Consider the following 19146-nt stretch of genomic DNA (forward strand, 5'->3'; position numbering starts at 1 on the left):
AGATGCATTTTCTAGCTCATTGCTGCTTAATCTGAGCCTCGATCTCTTGCTCGCTTATCTCCATGATACTCATCAAAAAGTGCCAACTCTTGGATAATCTTCGTTAGCAATTAAATCAAGTCATGTATTCATTCGTGGACTTCCGGCTTTCTCTCGTCATGCTCTTGGATAACCTTTGTTGGCTTGAATCTCTGGCAATTACATCATGTATTCCTCCGTGGACTACCAGTTTTCTCTCGTCGTGTTTACTTGGACTATATTCAGACGACCGCACTATAATCTACTTTATCAAGAAATTCGTTTCCTTATGACACTATTCTATTTAGGAATCGAATTTCGAATCAACACCTTCTTTTCTTTGATGTAATGTAATGCAAATGCATGAATGCAAAAAGGTATCGATCTCGATTCAGTTTCATTTTAGAAAACGTTATTTAATGAACAAAAGTCTTTTCATAAAATGGATTACAAATACGCTTTCGCTCGTAGGCCCAGAGTCTTAACCCTATTTAATAACAAAGTTAACTTTCGACCATGATCTGACTGTAGCTCATATTGGTGCTCAACATGCTCGCCCTTTCTACCAGTATCTGTAAATGATCAGCTATCTTTTGAATTTGAATTACGGCTTCACCTATAAAGTAAGCTTTACAGCCAAAGACACCTCCTCCAATGCCTGTGAAGTTGCTCTGATTACCTTGAAAGAAAGATTGGCGAACAAGTAGGCATTCCAGCTCCGCAGCATACTGCCTTAAAATGATATCAAACATCCTCAGTGCTTCTTGAGAGTCTTCAAATTTCTGCCCCTACAGAACATTTTGAATTGCTCGCATGGGTATCTTCGCAGCATAGCTAATCTCTACTTTCAAAGTTTTTAAACAATACGATCTTCTTTAATCTCATGCTTATTTGGGTTGTCCCGGCCATTAGGTCTTGCATTTCCATTATTTCTGATAGGTGAATCATCCTAAAGTACCACAGTAAATTCCAGCTTGTTGTTTGGTAGTCGTCCTATAGTAAGTGAGCCTTTCTACCATCATAAGCAAAATTCTTTCCATCCAATTCAATTTTGTATGTCTTATACCCCTACCATCCACGAGGTGACTATCTTTATCTATAATGGTAGAAGTGTCCCTCAATACTCCCCACTCTCACCTTGAATTGTTCATCTATCTTCATGTCAAACAAATACTGCAATTCCCCATAACTGTTGTAGAACAACTGCTTGGCTTCATTACTCCATTAATCCAATATTTCCTTTAACTCTTGGAGGTTATTTTGCATCACACTAATGAGAGTGTAATCCCATAATTCTAATGTGTATCCTTCGGTGACACTATTTCCTTTTTCTATCTGGGTTTTCTCTGACCAAGCACAAACGAAAGAGTTGTCCTCCACTTTATTAAGATATTCGTTCCCCATTACAAAACTTTCTAACTCAGAAATCGAACCTTGAATCGACACCTTTTAATGATAAATGACATGCAATGATAGCAAAATAATAAAAACAAGTCAGTGTCACATATATAATAAATAAGAACTTATAAAGGTAGGTACTAAAGGTCATCATCATACTACCTGGGGCAAGCACTTAAAGTTCACTATATGTAGTTCGGTTCTAAAACAAGGGTATCTAAACCAGCAGATTCCTCGATCCTCACCAATTATAGGCTCATATGGACCAAGTTCGATTCAGGGGGACACATTTCCCTATGGCCATGCGGAGATGAAAATCTCACGAAGATATAGGTATGGATGTATCCCGGAAGCAATCCACTAGCCCATGCGGAGGTGAAAACCTCACGAAAGCATAGCTTCTCACTCCCACTTAAGGGTGTGACCACAACGGTCATGCAAATGCAATGTGTGCGTAAATAACAAACATATGCAACAAATACATGTAAAAAAAATGGCGTATTTTAAAATTTTTCCAAATTTCCGACATTAAAACAGAAAATAATCAATTTTTGGCTTGACTCTCTTATAGGTCCCCAGCGGAGTCGCCAAGCTGTCGAAACTATTTTTTTAAAGGGGTTTGAAAAACGGGGTTCGACTTTTTGAAAAATGAAAATAGGAGTCGCCACCAACCTTTTTAGGTGTGATTGGATCACCTTTATAAAACATTTTGGTCTACGAAATTCAAGAAAACAGGTTCGGGAGTCGGTTACACACAAGGAAGGATTAGCACCCTCGTAACGCCCAAAATTGGTACCGAATTGATTATTTATTGTCCTAATGTCGAAAATTTGAAAAGATTTTAAAACTTGAACAATTTAAAGTTGAAATTTGATATTCCTTTGTTCCGAAAGTATTCAAACATTACATCCAGCATGTTAGGACACGATGTTTTAAATCCTCGTAAGTAAAATTATCTTATGATTTTAAAAATTTATTAAAAGGATATTTGGTTATTTAGTCAAACGAAAAATCGCAACCCAGCATGTTAGGGCACTATTTCCCGAATTTCTAAACACCAAACATTGCCTTATTTAAGAAAAACTTTTTCAATTAAATGAAATATATTTTTTAAAATAATGAATAATATAGAATTTAATAAAAAAATAGTTTGATATAATACTAAAATTATTAAAAAAAATAAAATATAAAAGAGAATTAAAAATAAAGGAAATAGGGATTAAATCAAAATAAAAAAGGTTGAAAACGAAGATGAACAAAGAATAAATAAGAACAAACCGTAAAAAATAAGAACGCAAGAAGGAGAGAAATTTGAGTGAATGCTCTTAAGAATTCTTATTGCTTCCCAAAACTCAAGTGTAGTCAAGTTGTTTTATAATGAGGGAAGAGGCCTCTATTTATAGTTGAGTCTCCTCAAATCCAACGGTACAGATCAATTACATCAACGGTTAAGATTAAAAGGTATCTACAAATTAAATCTCTAATATTACAAAATCATATCTTCTAAGATTGCATATTATATCTAAGATTGCAATCATATCTAAGATTGTATCATATCTAATATTGCATATCATATCTAAGATTGCATATCATTGAAGATTATATTTCCATATGAGTCAAGCTTGTAGATGGACCTTAAATCTTTTCAAGTAATGGGCCATTCCGATCGGGCCAAATTATATTTGTAATTCTGGACTGAACTTGGATTTCGTTTTTTTGGGTTTATTATATTTTTGTTTTTGGACTTATTTCTGGGCCCGGGCAAAATTGAGTGTCTACAGCGATGTCAACCAAATGTTCTAGAAGTTGTGACATTGTACCCCTAAAGTCAAAACTCCAGCTCAAAACATTTTGGAAACTTTGTAGTTTAGTCCTCCAATAGTCTCAGGGTTATAAAAAGAGCTTTCTTAGCTCTTATAAACCCCATATAAGATAATATATTATAAGATAATGATGTAATGATCATGGTTGTGGATATATTATGTAGAATCAATAGAAAGTATGTTGCAATTGATTATCGTTGCTCCGAAAACGATTGTGACATCCTGTAGCTTGGATCGGGCGATCGAGTCGAGCAAAGAGTGTTACACATCATGATAGTTTAAAAAATATTCTTAACTCTTATGAAAGCCTAGGTACATGCTTTACTAAATTGCCAGCCAAGAGATTTGGTGCGACGAGTTTCAGGCTCCAACAATTTCGTCCACTGAGGATTCATGGTGAAGGCGGTGCCAAGAAACTGAGATGGGGGCAATCGAAGAATAAACACAGGCCAAGCCAGGAGCCGCTAATAGGAGGAAGACCTATGCAAGTTGGCCAACAAAAAATTCTCAAATCACTAGTGAAAGGACGATGAACGAGAAGGGGAAAGGCAAGATATTATTTTGTCGGTGCAAAGAGAAAGACAAACGAGAAAAGTAAAAGAAAAAAACTCTAAAAACAAAAAGAGAACAGAAAAAAAAAGTTGAGCAACAACTGGTATGAGATCGATCGCACTGGCGAAACGATAAAAGGGGGTTTTGCTTGCTTAAGGGTTTTTTTAATTGCGAGCTTTTAGGCATACACATTTCTTACATTTTCATACATACCCAATTCATGTTTATTAGGCTTCCCATGACTCTACAATATTAGTTCATAAAACATTTTATAAGCAAGGTTTATTAAATCTCAAGTTCTCAAGTTACTCAATTACAAAACTTTAAATAGTGAAAGCTTACAAACATTCATCCACATGCTTATTTCCATATTTATAATTGATGTTCTTAAATTCCCTAAACATGTTATCATAGGAAAAATATGAGTATCCAAGGGAACTTACTTCTTGGATGCATAAATACTCAAAATCAAGCTTTCAAGTACTTGAATTCATTCGTGTCCAAGCTTGACATTTCATTTCTCAAGATTTCCTCATTTTCATACACAAAAATACGACAAGAATATTAATACATAATCTTTCAAAGCTTTCCCAAAGTAATTAATACCAAATATCAAACTAGGGAAGATGAAAAACACAATTTCTTATCTTAATGAAACTTTATCTCTCTAGCTTCAACTTTCTCTCTCAGTACTCAACTAAGCCCTTGCTGCAAATGGGGAAATTTGAAGGTGGAAATGAGTTTCCAAGTGATTTTGACAAAAATTCATGGTTTGGGTGTTGAGTTTTAGAGAAATCTTAAGAAAAAAAAACATGAAAAATGAGAAAGGAACAGACAGCCTCCATGGAAAAGGTGGCCGGCTGCACAAGTTGGTAGAGACGAGTTTTCTCATATTTATTTTCCCTTTTTAAACCAATTAAAAATATTAAACCAAGTAAAAGTTACATACATTTGTAACGTGTGGTCTCAATCCATGGTCTTAAAAATCTCATTTTGTTGGAAAAATCGATTTGAAACAACAGAAATACGAACAAAATTTTTAAAGTTTTCATTAAAACCAGACTATTTGTGGTGTTTATAACAATATATCTATCACCAAAATTATAAGTATTTTGAGAATATTGTTCTTAGAAAAGTAGTTGTATTACATCTTAATAAAAGAAGTATTATTCTTAGAAATCCGAATCTTTTTACGAGATAAAATATCGGTTACAATAAATTGTTCGAAGAATCAAGATAAAGGAAAGACAATTTGTCTAAACTTTCCCGTCAATCACCAGATGACAATCATAACACCTGCCAAGTTAAGATGCCTAAGTGGATATATTGCATCAGATTGCTTCCGGAATCAACTGGTGATTTGGTTCATCCAAGCAGATTTAACCTTTCATAATTAATATGCTGCAATTAGAGCCTTTTCTAGCAGCACTTGGGGACATTTTTACATAAATGCAGCCCAAAAACAAGAAAACCAAACAAGTGGTGTGATCATACTAATACAATCTAATATCATATTAGAGACCTTCCTTCATGGTAGTCTTAGAACAAAAAAGTTAATAGATATCCTGGTGCTCGGAGAAGATTTGATAAAACATATGAAACAAGTACAACCCACTACAGAAACAAAATTCCAAAGTAATAGCACCTCATTACTAGAGATCTGATGATTCCATTGTCTGGACGTCTGGTGCAGTTACGACAGCCAGATTAAGATCAGGGGGTTTAGGGTCCTCTGCCCTTTCACGAATCTCCCTGTACTCTTGACAAATGGCACAAAGATGGCAGAAAAAGTGAGTAGCAAAGTCCCCACAAGGTGCTTCCTGCATCAAGCATTAACAAATAATATTAATAGTTAGCAAACGATGCATCCAATGAATGTGTAAGCGGATGGATAGAAATCTTATTAAGCTGCTTAACATATAAAAAGAAAGTTGGTGTCACCCAATGTAATTCATTCTAACAGATACTGCCGAACGGAAAAAAAGAAGAAAGTTACTATTAGACTATTTCACAAAATCCTGTTAATAATAGTTGAAACAATTTGCCTGTGTATGAAAAATATTTAAGATTGTTTAAAGTTCAAACCTTTACATTGTTGATGACATAAGATTCATTAATTTTGAGTATGAGGGAAGGATTAAATTCTTAGATATCTCACCAAAGTAAATGAGGTGAATACAAAAATCACTCAAACTTATGTGCTAACATATAACCATTTCCCATCTTGAAACTTTGTACTTAGCAGTACTTCTGAGTTCATTTACCATTTTGCATCCAGACCATGTTAATAAAAGGAATGAGATACAAGCACTTTAAATCTAATAAAAAGAACCCAAAAGTATTTCCCTATAATCTACAGTCTCAACAATCCCCCCATTCCATACACATTGTGACATGAGTTACAAAGAGAGGTTTCCAAATAAGTAGACTTCACGTAAAATATACTTGTACTTTGTGCAAGTACTGTGGGGAACTTGTTATTTTTCCCCTGCTGATGAACTGTTTGAGAATGCTTCTTGTCCTATTGTGTATATCCATAATCCCTGATAATTCAGAAAAAAAGTGTTCTAATGAAGTCACATGATAATTACCTAGAGTTGAGGCCACTTCATGGAAGGTTACCTCCTGGAACTCCACTTCATGGCATAGTCACTTTCTTATTAGGATTTTAATGCTTTGTGAAGTAATCCTATCAATTCAATTGGTGGAGCTCAATTTTAATGGAAATAATAACAGGAAAGAGGGAATCTTTCCATTCTTTGGCCTTCAAAACCAAAAGGCCTTTCCTTTGGGTCTAATATTGTTAAGTATTTCTTTCCATGGAAAATAGAAATTAGATCTCGAGAGTAAAAGTGATTCGAAAAAAAAAAAGTGACTCAACCAATTGATTAATGGTACCCAAAAAACCAATGGAAGGGTGAATGGCAGTTCAGTTTTGCAAAAACAGTTCCCACTGTCCCATGGCATGTTAATAAGAAATTGATAATGGCATATGATCAATGTTTTTCAAGGATAATCCTCCTTGTGAAGAATAGTCAACAGTCAGATACTAAAACATTAAAGCAGTTAATGCATTGAGCAAAGAAGCTAATTGAAGGATTAAGTTAAGATTACTTGGAAAATGGCCCAAGGATAACTATCAATGAATCCAAAAAGATATTTTCTGTTTGCTACTGAAAAGAACTTCAGCACCAGCTATCTAGGTTTCAGACACTGTGCATCTAATCACAGTTGGAAAAGACAAAAAAGGACTCCATGTTTGAACCCTAGCACCAACTTAAAAATACATTTTTTCCTAATTAAATATACCAAAGATGCCCAAAAAACACAAATCACATGGTTAAAGCCCGAAGTTTCCTACTAAAGGATCAAATTGTTATAAAACTCCCTGGGTAAGAATCAGTCCTTTAAACCCTTATTGAAAGAGAACTATTCACAAACCATGCTCACAAATATGATACGAATATCCTCCAATAAATTAAAAATCTTGACTTGCTCATGAAAGGGAGACCTAAGTGGGAGTTTGGGACTAGCAATAACTTCATAGAGAATAACATGATACTACTATTGGGAAATATGCTATATTAAAATCATTTAGATAAAATCTTATGCATCCATATGTATTGCTTACTATACATAAATTAATCTTGGTTAAAATTTGAAATTACACAGGTTTACATATTAGCTTCTGACACTGTCACTTTCTTTCCAGTACAATAGGGAGGCAAATAAACTTAGGAAATGAACCTAACGTTCAAATATGATCAACAAAAGTAAATAACTCCAAATATAGTCCATCTGTATTCTCTAGCTAGTAACATTTAACAAAAGTAAAACCAATCATTTAGAGAAAATATGTGAGCAGAGTGGCAGCATGGTTGCAATAAGTTAAGCAGTATGCGCCATTTTCAACTTCTTAGGCTCTACTTGGTATGGAGGGTGAAAAGGAATGAGAATGAAAATTTTGTTAATCTAATGGTTAACCTACAAAGTAGGAAAGTAGATATGAATCTTAACCATTTGAGTAACTAATGTTCCGTCCTCACTCCTTTCCATCCTTCATATAAAGCAAAGCCTTAAAGTTTAAACAAAATTAAGGATGAAAACAGAAATAGATAGGAAAATACCTGCAAATTGTATCTGGAGCGAAGTGCCCTCCGATAGCCACAAGCATAACAAGAGATAAAGCATCCAAATCCAGGTAAAGCCAAATAGAAGCCTTGAGTTAAGACGCAGCAGAGAGTGTTGACAAGGGCCCAAAGAATGAAATGGGTGATGCAGGATCCGACTAGAGTACCCGAACCCAAAAATTCTGCATTCTTTCCAAACAAATAGCAGGGGAAAAAGAGACCTATACAACCTGTGCATTGCAATGGGATACAAGTATTATTATTCACCAAGTCACAGTGAGTGACAGTCTCAAACTCAGTTGAGCATATGACCATATATTCTTTGCACAATCACCTAAGATTTTTCATTTTTTATTTCATTAACTGTGACAATAAAAGTCTAAAACTCTGTTGGATAAAATTTCCCGAATTTCTCCAATCAAATAAAACTCATAGAGGCACCTGACAAACCAAAAGTCAAAGTAGCATACAGCTCTGCATGTCATCGCAGCAAGCACAGATTCCAGAAGACCACTGAACAGACTGAGACTGCGGCGGCGACGGCGATGGCGACGGCGACGGCGACGGCCTTGGTTCACCATCCCCCTCCCCAGTAGGACGAGGAAGGTCTTGGTCCGACTGCCCCAAGGGTATGTAAGGCGGTGGGACATAGCTGCTTCGGCTTTTCATCTTGAGTTGCTTCTGACCGGAAATTGTGTTTTTTTGTCTTCGAGACTGGCGATTAAAGGATGGATTTGGAGCCTCAGATCTGAATCTGACGGCGTCAACACGGGCATTTTCTTTCTTCTATTTAGACGATGAGCAAATGTATCTTCCTTTTTACTCGTTCGGGTGTTGTTAAGGTAAATTCGCATGCCGGTGGGTTTGAGAGGAGCCTCGTTTAATTTTAGATTGCGTTAAAAAAAAACACATATAATTAAAATATCAAATTATTTAAAAAATATTATTATATTTATTTAATATAAAAATAAATTAATTTATTTTTTTTAAATATGTAAGATTAAAATTAAAATACATTTGAATCACACTTAAAATTCTACGTATACAATTGTAACGAATCAAAATTTATGTATCAAACTGTATATTAAATCAAAATTTATATATACTTTTAAAATTTATACCTAATTAAAATGTTAAAATATATTTGAATCACAGTCAATGTTTTATATATACAATTGTAACAATTAAAGTTTAATACATAAACTGTACGTTAAATCAAAATTTATGAATAATTTTGAAATTAATACTTAATTAAATTAGACTTCAAAAAATTAAAAAAAAATTAAACCCTTTTTTAACTTTTTAGACCTAATTCAGCCTAGCTTACAATTTTAATTAGTTAGACTTATCCACATACATTCACCATTAGAAATTAAAGATAATATTGATGTGACCATTAATAGAGGCCATGCTAGTAAAAAAATAAAAAAAATATTTTAAATATTTAAAAATTAAAAATTTAAAATGTGGACACCTTTTTAAATTATAGAAATCATAAAGAATTATTTAAAAAAATCATTTATTTCCATTAAAAATTGTCCATAAGTTATAGTGACATTCCATTTCATATGTTATTATTTGAATTGAAATAGTAATGCAGATGTTGATTAGATAACCTCTATTGAAGGAAGAAATAAACTCCAATAACTCTTTTCTGTACTTAACTCATTAAACTCCAATTCATATGGAAAAGATGCAATTTATGGTTTTTATAATGTTTATATATTCCTTTATAATTTTTATGATTTTAATTAAATTTTATAATTTTAATAACTTTAGAATATTTGAAGCTGGACGCTTATTTGTCCAGGTTCATTCTAGACTTTTTTTTAAGTATTTTTTTTATTTTCTTGGAATTTTTTAGTTGAGGTAGAATATCATGTTAACATTTGTTAGTTGACATGGTGTCAGTTAACGGTCACTTCAGTGTTGTCATTAGTTTCTAACCGTAAATATAGTGTCTGTTAGGTCAAAATTGTCAATTCATGGCTTAATTGGGTGCAAAAAGTTGGATGGGGCTTAATTGATTTTTTTAAAATACTTCAAGGGCCTTTTATACTATTAAGCCTAATTTTTAATTTGGTTAAAAACTCAACAAATCTCTATATTAACTCGTATTTCCATAATGCCATTCTTACCAAAACCCGCCATGGGTCTATCTTGAACTGTGCAGGGAATTAACCGAGTCGAATCTGTGCTTAGAAGCTGGAAGACTTCTAACTTTCGACTTGTGCATTGCCAAATTAAAACTAACTCGGGTATAATTTTCACGAATATAGTGCCGTAACTTTTCAAAACCTGCATCCAAAAGAGAACCTCTCTTTAACGAAACAATCATACATTTTTCCCTCCTATGACCAAGTTGCCTTTGCTCCAAACAAGTTGACTTCAACTTTGTAATGGACGAGAGACGTCCGATTTCACCAATCACTGTAGAACCTTCCAAATAATAAAGATTGTCAGTCCTTTTACCTTTTAACAAAAAGAGAGCCCTACGAGACAGCTTAATATCGCTCGATTCGATGTTGATTTTATAACCTTTCGAGTCTGAAATACTCAATGAGATGAGATTCTTTCGTAAATCAAGTACATACCTGACATCTGAGAGTGTTATAATCGTCCTATCGTGCATCCTAATTTTAACAGTACCAATACTGATTACCTTACTGGATGAATTGTTTCCCATGCGCAAAACTCTACCTTCAACCGAATTGTATGTGGAGAAGCATTCTCTATTTGGACACATGTGGAAAGAATATCCCGAATCTAGGATCCACTTGGACGTAAGCTCAGAGTTATCACTCGTTGACACTAACAAGAAATCATTACCGCTTTCATCAGCCAAATTAGTACCAGCTACATTTTCCTCGTTACTATCAGCAACCCTTTTATTTCGCAGTTTATAATAATCTACTTTGACGTGACCTAACTTTTTATAATAGCGACACATTTTGACTCGCTTCTTTGATGCTACCAAAAGGGAAGCTTGCCTATCAGCCTTACTATCCGAACCAAACTCATTGTCGAGTTTTTCTTTACTCAACAAATAACCCTTCACATCCTTGAGCGAGAGTTTATTTCTGCCATAAATCAAGGTTTCCCTGAAAGACTTGTATGAAGAGGGTAAATATCACAGTAATAGCATAGCCTGATCTTCATCGTCAATCTTAACCTCAACATTTTTTAAACCATTCAAAAGAGCAATAAATTGACTAATGTGATCTCTAAAAAGCTCACGTTCGTTCATGGGAAACGTAAATAAACGTTATTTCAACACTAAACTGTTAGCCAGTGACTTAGTCGCATAAACAGTTCAAACCCTTTTCACAAGACGGATGGAGTTTTCTCCATCAATACCTCTTGCAATACCCTATTCACGAGACACAATTGGATTGCAGACAAGGTCTTTTAATCAAGCTCTTCCCATTCTGTCTGATCTAGATTCTCAGGCTTTTTCTTGATAACGAACTTTTTCAAGCCAGTCTAACCTAGAATCACCATCATCCGAACTTGCCACAGATTGAAATTTGTGACACCATCGAACTTTTCAATGTCAAACCTTGTTGCCATCTCTGAACGGCTTGGTCTGCGAAAATTGAACTAATTCTGATACCACTTATTGGGGGTCAACTCGATTAAGCAACGAACAAGTAAAAAATAGAGAAAAAATTGAGAAATTGAACACACAATTTTAACATGGAAAAACCCTCCAAAGAGGATAAAAAAACCATGGGCAAAGATAATTTTACTATAATGGCAAAAGAACGAAGAGTATAAAAGATAAGATAAAAACTAAACCTCGAAACCTAAAAACAAAGAACCCTCAAAACGTAAACATAAAATTCTCCAAAAGTGTTATGAGTTTTAATCTTTAATGCGTGTATTTTCTAATGTTGTAAAAGAGTCTATTTATAGGCTAAATTTGTATGTCAAATAATAATAAAATAATCTAGACTAATCAGAGTTCGATTGAAACAAGTAAACAGAGTTTAACTTAGAGATTATCTTTCAAATTTGACTGAAATATGAGACATACTTAACAAAAAAAATAACCATATTTTAACATTATTTAATAGGTTTTGTTTCCATTGCTAAAAAATGTATGATTTTCATATTATTTGAGATGTTTAGTTATTATTATTAAATACCAATAGTTTCACTATTTTTTTCATTTTAATAATATTTACGTAATTGCAAATGTTGCTTACCATTGTGTTGTGAAATACTTTGTTAAAGGCAATGAATTATTGAAGTCATAGTTCTTTGAAATGGTTCTTTATAGGTGAAATTTTGACTGATATTTAAATGTCAATTTAGTTTTTGTGATTACTTAATATCCGGTTTTTTCACTTTTTTATTTTCATTATTTTTAAAATATCATTTTATTCATTTTATTATTTTTTAAAATTAATAGACTTTTATTATAAATTAGATCATTTCTCATTTAATTAGCAAATATATTTTTTTAAAATTATAAAAGTTTGTTATTTAATAAATTTTAAGAACCAAACACATAAAATCATATACAATGCATGTAATATAAGAGCTCGTACACTAAAAAAGTCAATGATCTCAAACTCTTAAAATTCAATTAAAAAAATCAGAGAAATTATTATTAACTTACAATTATTTTTCTCAAAAATCAAAAGCTTAAAAAAGTCTTGTATGACATGGTCTCCAAAGTAATGCATTTCAGCACACTCGAACTTACACCCTCTTGTATTGGCAACAGTTTACAAGCAAATCAAACTAAGACTCAATCGACACATGATAATAAATTTTTAAATTTGAAGAATTTAAAAAAAAAATAATTTTGGTATTATCGTTTTTTATCATAATTCTTTAATTTTTTTTTAAATTTAAAATATTTGTTCACATTTCATATAGTTTGATACCAATTTATCTATTTCTTCGATAAAAAACCCATAATACAATAACTACCATCATACTTTTACCCCATAGGATAGAAGGATACTTAACAAAGATGGGAAGAAAAAGAAGTACAATTATTATGCCTATTGTGATAGTGATTATTGTTTTCAGTGTAGAATTGTACATTGGTCTACAAGTACTACCTACCTCGCATCGCATTGCATCACATGATGTATAAACCCGCACTATGGTTTAAAGTACAACAACCTCCAAAGACAAACATAGAGGAACCCTAGGATGAGAAATATATTAGTAATGACAACAAAATGAATAATAATAGTTCATCTATCAAACTAGAAGTAGAAGGAAAGCACAAACAACAGTGTTCAACTCTAACCCACTTCTGCTACACTTGTAATTGTTTCAGCTATCCGCAAGTGCAATAAGCTGATCAACTACACCTGGTTCTGCAAGCGTGCTTATGTCTCCAAGTTCATCTAACTGTCTGGATGCCATTTTCCTCAGAATCCTGCGCATGATCTTTCCACTCCTCGTTTTTGGGAGGCCAGGTGCCCAGTGTATCTTGTCAGGTGCCGCAAATGCTCCTATCTGCATCCCACATGAATATTCCTTAGACTACAACAGACCTAAGATAATGCAGCTACCATTTCCACATCAACCATTGGAACAATAAATTCAAACCTGATTTCGAACTATGAGTATAAGGCTCTTCCGAAGTTCTTCACTGTAAGGAACACCTTCCACAAGAGTAACAAAGGCATATATGCCCTGTCCTTTAACCTAACATCAAGGAAAAATGAAAGTTTAGACTTACTAACCACAAGCATGCTTTGGGGCTAATTAGGCCATCATTCTTAAACAGATGTAACAGACCACTTGATTACCTCATGCTCAACACCAACCACAGCAGCTTCTGCACACTGAGGATGAGAAACTAGAGCAGATTCCACCTCAGCTGTGCCAATACGATGTCCACTGCAAATATTAAGGTTGTATCATTCGCACGCAGGCAGTAGAAAAACAAAATAATAATAAGGAACATGAAGCCATTCAACAAGCAAGATAACAGCAGAAATTCAGTAAAATATACCTAACATTGATAACATCATCAACTCTTCCAGTAAGCCAGTGGTACCCATCCTTGTCCCTGAAACAGATATAACAGTAACTCAATGCTGGTGCCTGGGCTAGAATGCCATCAGTGGATAAATGGACCGATCAAAAAGAAATTTCAGTGTTAGGACCATCGTACCTACTGCAGCCATCACCAGTAAAATAATATCCAGGGAATGGTCTAAAGTATGTTGTCTCATATCTCTCATGGTCACCGTAAAGAGTTCGAAATGCACCAGGCCATGAGCCTTTCACACACAAATAACCGCTACACTCACCATCAATCTCAGTTCCTTTCTCATCCACTATGACAGGCTGCAGTTGTAACAGAAAAAAAAATTAATGAAAATTTTTGAAAGAAAAAAAAAACCTCAAATTTTTAGTTACAGTATTGCAATAAACCTGAACTCCAAAAAAAGGAAAGGTGGCAGAACCAGGTTTCTGTGGCCAGGCACCCGGTAGAGGAGTAATCTGCCAGTTCAGACATGGAAAACAATAAAAAAGTTGAAATATGCACACAAAGCAGAGTAAATTCAACTAAGTCATCAAGGTAAAAGGTTATAAGAATATTTTCCAGGAAATGCTACCAAACCAAAATATGTAACATGAAGAAATAAAGGAAAAAGAATTACCATAAAGCCACCTGTTTCAGTTTGCCACCAAGTGTCAGAAATAGGGCACCTAGACCCTCCAACTAAATTAAAGAACCACCTACGGTAACAAGGATTGTTTTAGGTTAAACACTTTCTTTTTACATATAGAAAGCATAGGAGATAAAAGAAAGTTCAAAAACAGAAAACTTATTGATTAAAAGAAGTTATATAAGGCTGAAAACCTCCAAGCACTTGGATTAATGGGCTCGCCAACACTTCCAAGAACACGCAGAGACTTCCGTGAGTAGCGTGTAACATACTGCAAAGACAGTAATCGTGAAATCAATACAAAGTCTAGATATGCATCAAGTGGGACTCAAATAGATTCTTCCGAAACATAACACCCCAAGCAAAATAGTTCTTCGCAGGCCCAAAAATAGTTTCGCAGATCATGCAAGTTAACATTCATGCCAGAATTAAACAACATAGCTGAATGCTTGCAAAATTGAATGGAGTTGCTCTGATCTTTGTCACTCTAATTTTAGCTGACAATGTTTAAAGAAAAAACCAAAGAAAAAAGCACGTGGAAATTCTAAACTAATACCAACATAAATGAAGCAAAATAATAACAAGGAGCTCTTTTTATTTGCAGCAATTCTGCTAAACATTTTGAACCGGAGATTTTAGAGTGTAAACAAGGTTAGAGATACAGCTTGCCTCATCACCATCACGCATGAGAGAGCGCACCAATGTAGGGGCAGTGTAGAATATGGTCACCTTGTATTTGTCAACAATGTCCCAACATCTTCCAGAATCAGGGTAATTTGGGGCCTGCATATAACATGTGGAAATATTGCTATCTATTGAAACATCTATAATATATTGAAATCAAATATCGGGTATAAGATGAAGATTCCTGCACTCACCAATGGCTGTTATATCTCCTACGCTCAAGTTTTTCTTTTGATAAGTAATTTTTAATATATTTTTCATGTTGATATGCTGCTGCAAATTTATTCCACTTATTTCTGAGAGTCCTATCCTTGGAAATTCACTCATTTCTATAATTAACAAGAATTTAAATGATGCAACCAATAAAATATAATCCCCCATATTTCCACCATTTTATTATTTTTTTAAAATTTTAAAATAGTCGTTCTTTTATTCTGCAGTCTTTTACTACCTAGATGCGCTCTTGATAAACTTTTAGAAACACCATGGCACGTCAAATCTTCTATACACTATGATGTTTCATCCAACATTTCTCTAATATTGGATTAAACTTTTCTCTCCTTAGTCACTAATGACAATCCTAGGGAATCAAAAGTTACATTACAAACACTATTCAGTGTCAGATCTACTCAGAGCTGAATTAGTTGCCAATCTTGGAAGCCTAATCTATATTTTCTATGTTAAATACCAACAAAGAAACTTACTCCCTCGTATACAACAACTGTTGCTCCATTAAGCATAGGTCCATAGGTTACGTAACTATGCCCTGTAATCCAGCCACAATCAGCAGTGCACCTAAAGTAAAAGATATGTCAAGACCCAATATCAATAGATTACCAAACAGTAAGAATTTGTAAATTCCAAAAACATCAAGGGCGAAGAGTGTCCAAATTACCAGTAAACATCAGACTCTTTGTAGTCAAATGCATATTTAAATGTTGTCGCTGTGTACACCATATATCCTCCGGTTGTGTGGAGTACGCCCTTTAGAAAGTTCAAATTAGAACATAAAAAAGGAAAATGAGAAACTATATACAATACTTATACCAAGCGACACCTTTGGCTTCCCAGTGCTCCCGCTAGTATACAGTAGAAAAAGGGGATCTTCAGCATCAACCCACTCAACATCACAAGTGGTTGGATATTTTGGGACAACATCCTAGATGAAGCTTATGAAAATCAGCACTCCACAATTAAAGAAAAAGCTATTGAAAAATAATGGTTACTGGAACCAGGAGCCACCAAATACTTCTCTATTTTTTGTACACTAACCTCCCACCATACATCTCTTCCTTCCTGCCATTTAGTGCTTTCCCTCTTCAATGCTGATTGGTTTTCGCAGGTTAAGCATACATCTGCCCAAAGGAAGATATCACCATTGATAGACAACCAAATGAATATAAAAAAAACTAATCAAGTAGTGTCTCACTGGTGATGTGATTGACCACTTTGGTAAACATTCTTTTGGATTATCTTGTCTTATCATGATGGTAGTCAGTGAAGCAATTTGAGCTAGTAGTTCAATTACAAAGCACAGGATGCAGGTAGTCATAAGTAATTAGCAACCTGGTCAAATCTACATTTGTTATGTTAAGCCAGATCTGACTAAGACATGGTACTTTCCATAAGCAATGTTAGGGAAATTGGTAATCGCGTTGCCCTTGGCTATTAAAACATTCTGAATAGCACTTAAGGAACGGTAGCACAAGGGGAGATTGTTGCCCAAGATTTTCATTGATATAAGAAACAAGTTTTAGGTTAAAGATAAGTGCTCCAATGTAGTGTCTTAAGCAAAACTTGTAAGATTCAATACAGGAAATAGGTTTGACCCAATTTAACTATGCATGAACTGCAAAGGAGAAAAGCATCTTCAAATCAGATACCGGTTTCTTAATGTATACCAACCTATGGAGATCCCATTCTTGGCAGATTCAACAAGGGCAGCATCAACAATGTCCTTGAGGTGGATGGTCTTAGGACCTCTTCTAACAGCATTACAAGTAATCACAACTTTTGGTTTGCAGTCCACTATTCGCTGGGCAAGAGATTCTGAAGAAAATCCAGCAAAGACAACCTGAAAGGACAAAAGCGTTGGGAATTTATGCAACAATAAAAACAGAAATTAACAAAGTATTTTGGTTGTTTGACATTGTTCAACTATTTTATGTGGAAGAAGGATGTATACCGAGTGAACTGCGCCTATGCGGGCACAGGCAAGCATGGTAATCGGGAGTTCCATTAACATAGGCAAATAAACAATAACAGCATCACCCTTTCTAACACCAATACTTTTCAGGTAGTTAGCAAGCTGCAGAGAAGACACACTAAATTTAGAAGTGATTCCAATTGAGGAAGCTGAAAATATGCAGAGAATTAATATAAAGTTGAAGAGACCTGGCAAACTCGGTGCAGTAGCTGGGAGTAAGTGAGATGGGCATCAAAGCCAGGTTCATTGGATTCCCAGTAAAGAGCGATTTTGTCTGCAAGCCCAGCATCGATGTTTCTATCTAAGCAGTTGTAGCATATATTGGTGATTCCGCCCTTGAACCACTGGTAAGGCCCAGAAAGAAAGAAAGTGATTCCACTTGCGTTGACCCGAATGCTAAACTACATAAAAAAAAAGAAAAAGGACAAAGGTAGAGAGAAAGACCTCGATCTTGATATCCCCTTTCCTAACATCTAGATTCTCAGAGCAGACCTGATCTCCCCATTTTTGCTTCCAATAGAACTGCGATGACGCAATGCCTGACCAAAATCCAGCCGGGTCCTCTATTGACCTTTTGTACATCTCCAGATACTGATCTCATCTCGCCCCACAAGACAATTTTGTAAGAATCATCGATCATAAATTTAATTACTGAGAACATGCCAAATCTAGGGAGAAATGAATGAATGAATGAATGTATAACAGAATATCTATTTCCGTTTTCATGTACAGTTGCTACTGCTGCTATTGATTTGAACAAACAAATAAATAAGTAAACAAATGTAGTAACACCATATTTTTGTTCATATTCATAGATACATGCAACTATATGTGTGTGTATGCAATTGTTCATATTCATATTTAAGAAGAGAAAAATGAGAAGGAACCTTGTGCGGAGAAGGAATGAGAGCCTGACGAGAGAAGGCATCGCTTGGGAAAACGAAGTCGTTCTCTTCGGAAGCAAGAGCCTCCCCCAAAATGACAGCGTTCAAATGGGAAATCTTGCCGGCGCCAGAAGGCAAGGAGGCCATGGACTCCACATGTCTCAAATGGTTGGTGGTGGTCAGATTCTTGGGAGAGGAAGATGCCATGACCAATACTAGTCCTGTTGCACGACCGTGTGATTGACAAATGACGACGCCCCAACTCTTGATTCAGAAGGGCTCTTTTATAACGATGAAGCTGCTGAGGGAGGAGAATCATGGGGGGATGGTCATCATCATCTTTTGTTTTTTTAATGTACATATTTTTAAAAAAAAATTATTTTTAGCTAATTCTACGCAAGCCGCCTTCAATCATGTTGACTTCTTTGTATTAATATTGAAGTTCAAAATATGCTGTAAAATCTTGAGTAAATTTGCAGTACCGATTTTAAAAATATTTAGGGTTATAGGTTTTTTCTTTATATTTAAAAAAATAGCTCGATTTTAGAGATTAACAGAATATTTTTAGCACGAGACGTTTTCAGTTGAGCTGTTAGGAAAGTGCGCTTTTTGAAAATATTTTTTATAATTTTTTTTCTTTTAACACATCAACTCATTTGATTAAATGGCTAAATATTAGTGGTTTTATCTTTCAAGTCTCGAGTTTAATTGCTTTCCAACTCAAATTTGTATTTTTTATTTCATGTTATTCTAAGCTTTTATTATTTTTGATTAATGTTTTTAATATATAAAATCATGTGACAG

The 19146-nt window shown here is 34.5% G+C and overlaps 2 protein-coding genes across 4 annotated transcripts; both read right to left on the minus strand.

Moving 5' to 3' along the window:
• Positions 1-5095: 5095 nt before the first annotated feature.
• Positions 5096-8814, minus strand: LOC107962200 (protein PLANT CADMIUM RESISTANCE 10). Of its 2 annotated transcripts, none has more exons than XM_016898503.2 (3): positions 8392-8814; positions 7919-8151; positions 5096-5611 (listed from the first exon to the last, which is right to left on the minus strand). In XM_016898503.2, the coding sequence occupies exons 1-3, from the start codon at positions 8588-8590 to the stop codon at positions 5444-5446; spliced, it is 600 nt and encodes a 199-aa protein (XP_016753992.2). In that variant the 5' UTR covers positions 8591-8814; the 3' UTR covers positions 5096-5443. The 2 variants fall into 2 exon arrangements, with proteins under 2 accessions (XP_016753992.2, XP_040970498.1); XM_041114564.1 differs by having other exon boundaries at positions 8363-8809.
• A 4094-nt stretch (positions 8815-12908) lies between these two features.
• LOC107962199 (acetyl-coenzyme A synthetase, chloroplastic/glyoxysomal) lies at positions 12909-18782 on the minus strand. 2 transcript variants are annotated; one of them, XM_041114566.1, is made up of 19 exons: positions 18346-18782; positions 17903-18049; positions 17647-17802; positions 17438-17560; positions 17158-17326; positions 16525-16607; positions 16310-16411; positions 16148-16236; positions 15957-16047; positions 15238-15351; positions 14763-14839; positions 14560-14638; positions 14330-14398; positions 14067-14242; positions 13905-13961; positions 13699-13789; positions 13496-13594; positions 13195-13402; positions 12909-13085 (listed from the first exon to the last, which is right to left on the minus strand). In XM_041114566.1, exons 1-18 carry the CDS (start codon positions 18547-18549, stop codon positions 13217-13219), a joined length of 2112 nt encoding a protein of 703 aa, XP_040970500.1. In that variant the 5' UTR covers positions 18550-18782; the 3' UTR covers positions 12909-13085; positions 13195-13216. The 2 variants fall into 2 exon arrangements, with proteins under 2 accessions (XP_040970500.1, XP_040970499.1); XM_041114565.1 differs by having other exon boundaries at positions 12909-13402.
• Positions 18783-19146: the final 364 nt, after the last annotated feature.

Source organism: Gossypium hirsutum, chromosome A05 (genome assembly GCF_007990345.1).
Source record: "Gossypium hirsutum isolate 1008001.06 chromosome A05, Gossypium_hirsutum_v2.1, whole genome shotgun sequence".
NCBI lineage: Eukaryota > Viridiplantae > Streptophyta > Magnoliopsida > Malvales > Malvaceae > Gossypium > Gossypium hirsutum.

Coding starts and splice junctions, on each gene's coding strand:
- LOC107962200 (XM_016898503.2), bottom strand. CDS start 8,590: ATGAAAAGCCGAAGCAGCTATGTCCCACCGCCTTACATACCCTTGGGG. Junction 8,152..8,391: donor CTGCGATGACATGCAGAGCT/GTATGCTACTTT, acceptor TGCAATGCACAG/GTTGTATAGGTCTCTTTTTC. Junction 5,612..7,918: donor GCTCCAGATACAATTTGCAG/GTATTTTCCTAT, acceptor TGCTTGATGCAG/GAAGCACCTTGTGGGGACTT.
- LOC107962199 (XM_041114566.1), bottom strand. CDS start 18,549: ATGGCATCTTCCTCTCCCAAGAATCTGACCACCACCAACCATTTGAGA. Junction 16,237..16,309: donor GGAGCACTGGGAAGCCAAAG/GTGTCGCTTGGT, acceptor AACTTTCTAAAG/GGCGTACTCCACACAACCGG. Junction 14,639..14,762: donor ATTAATCCAAGTGCTTGGAG/GTTTTCAGCCTT, acceptor TTGTTACCGTAG/GTGGTTCTTTAATTTAGTTG.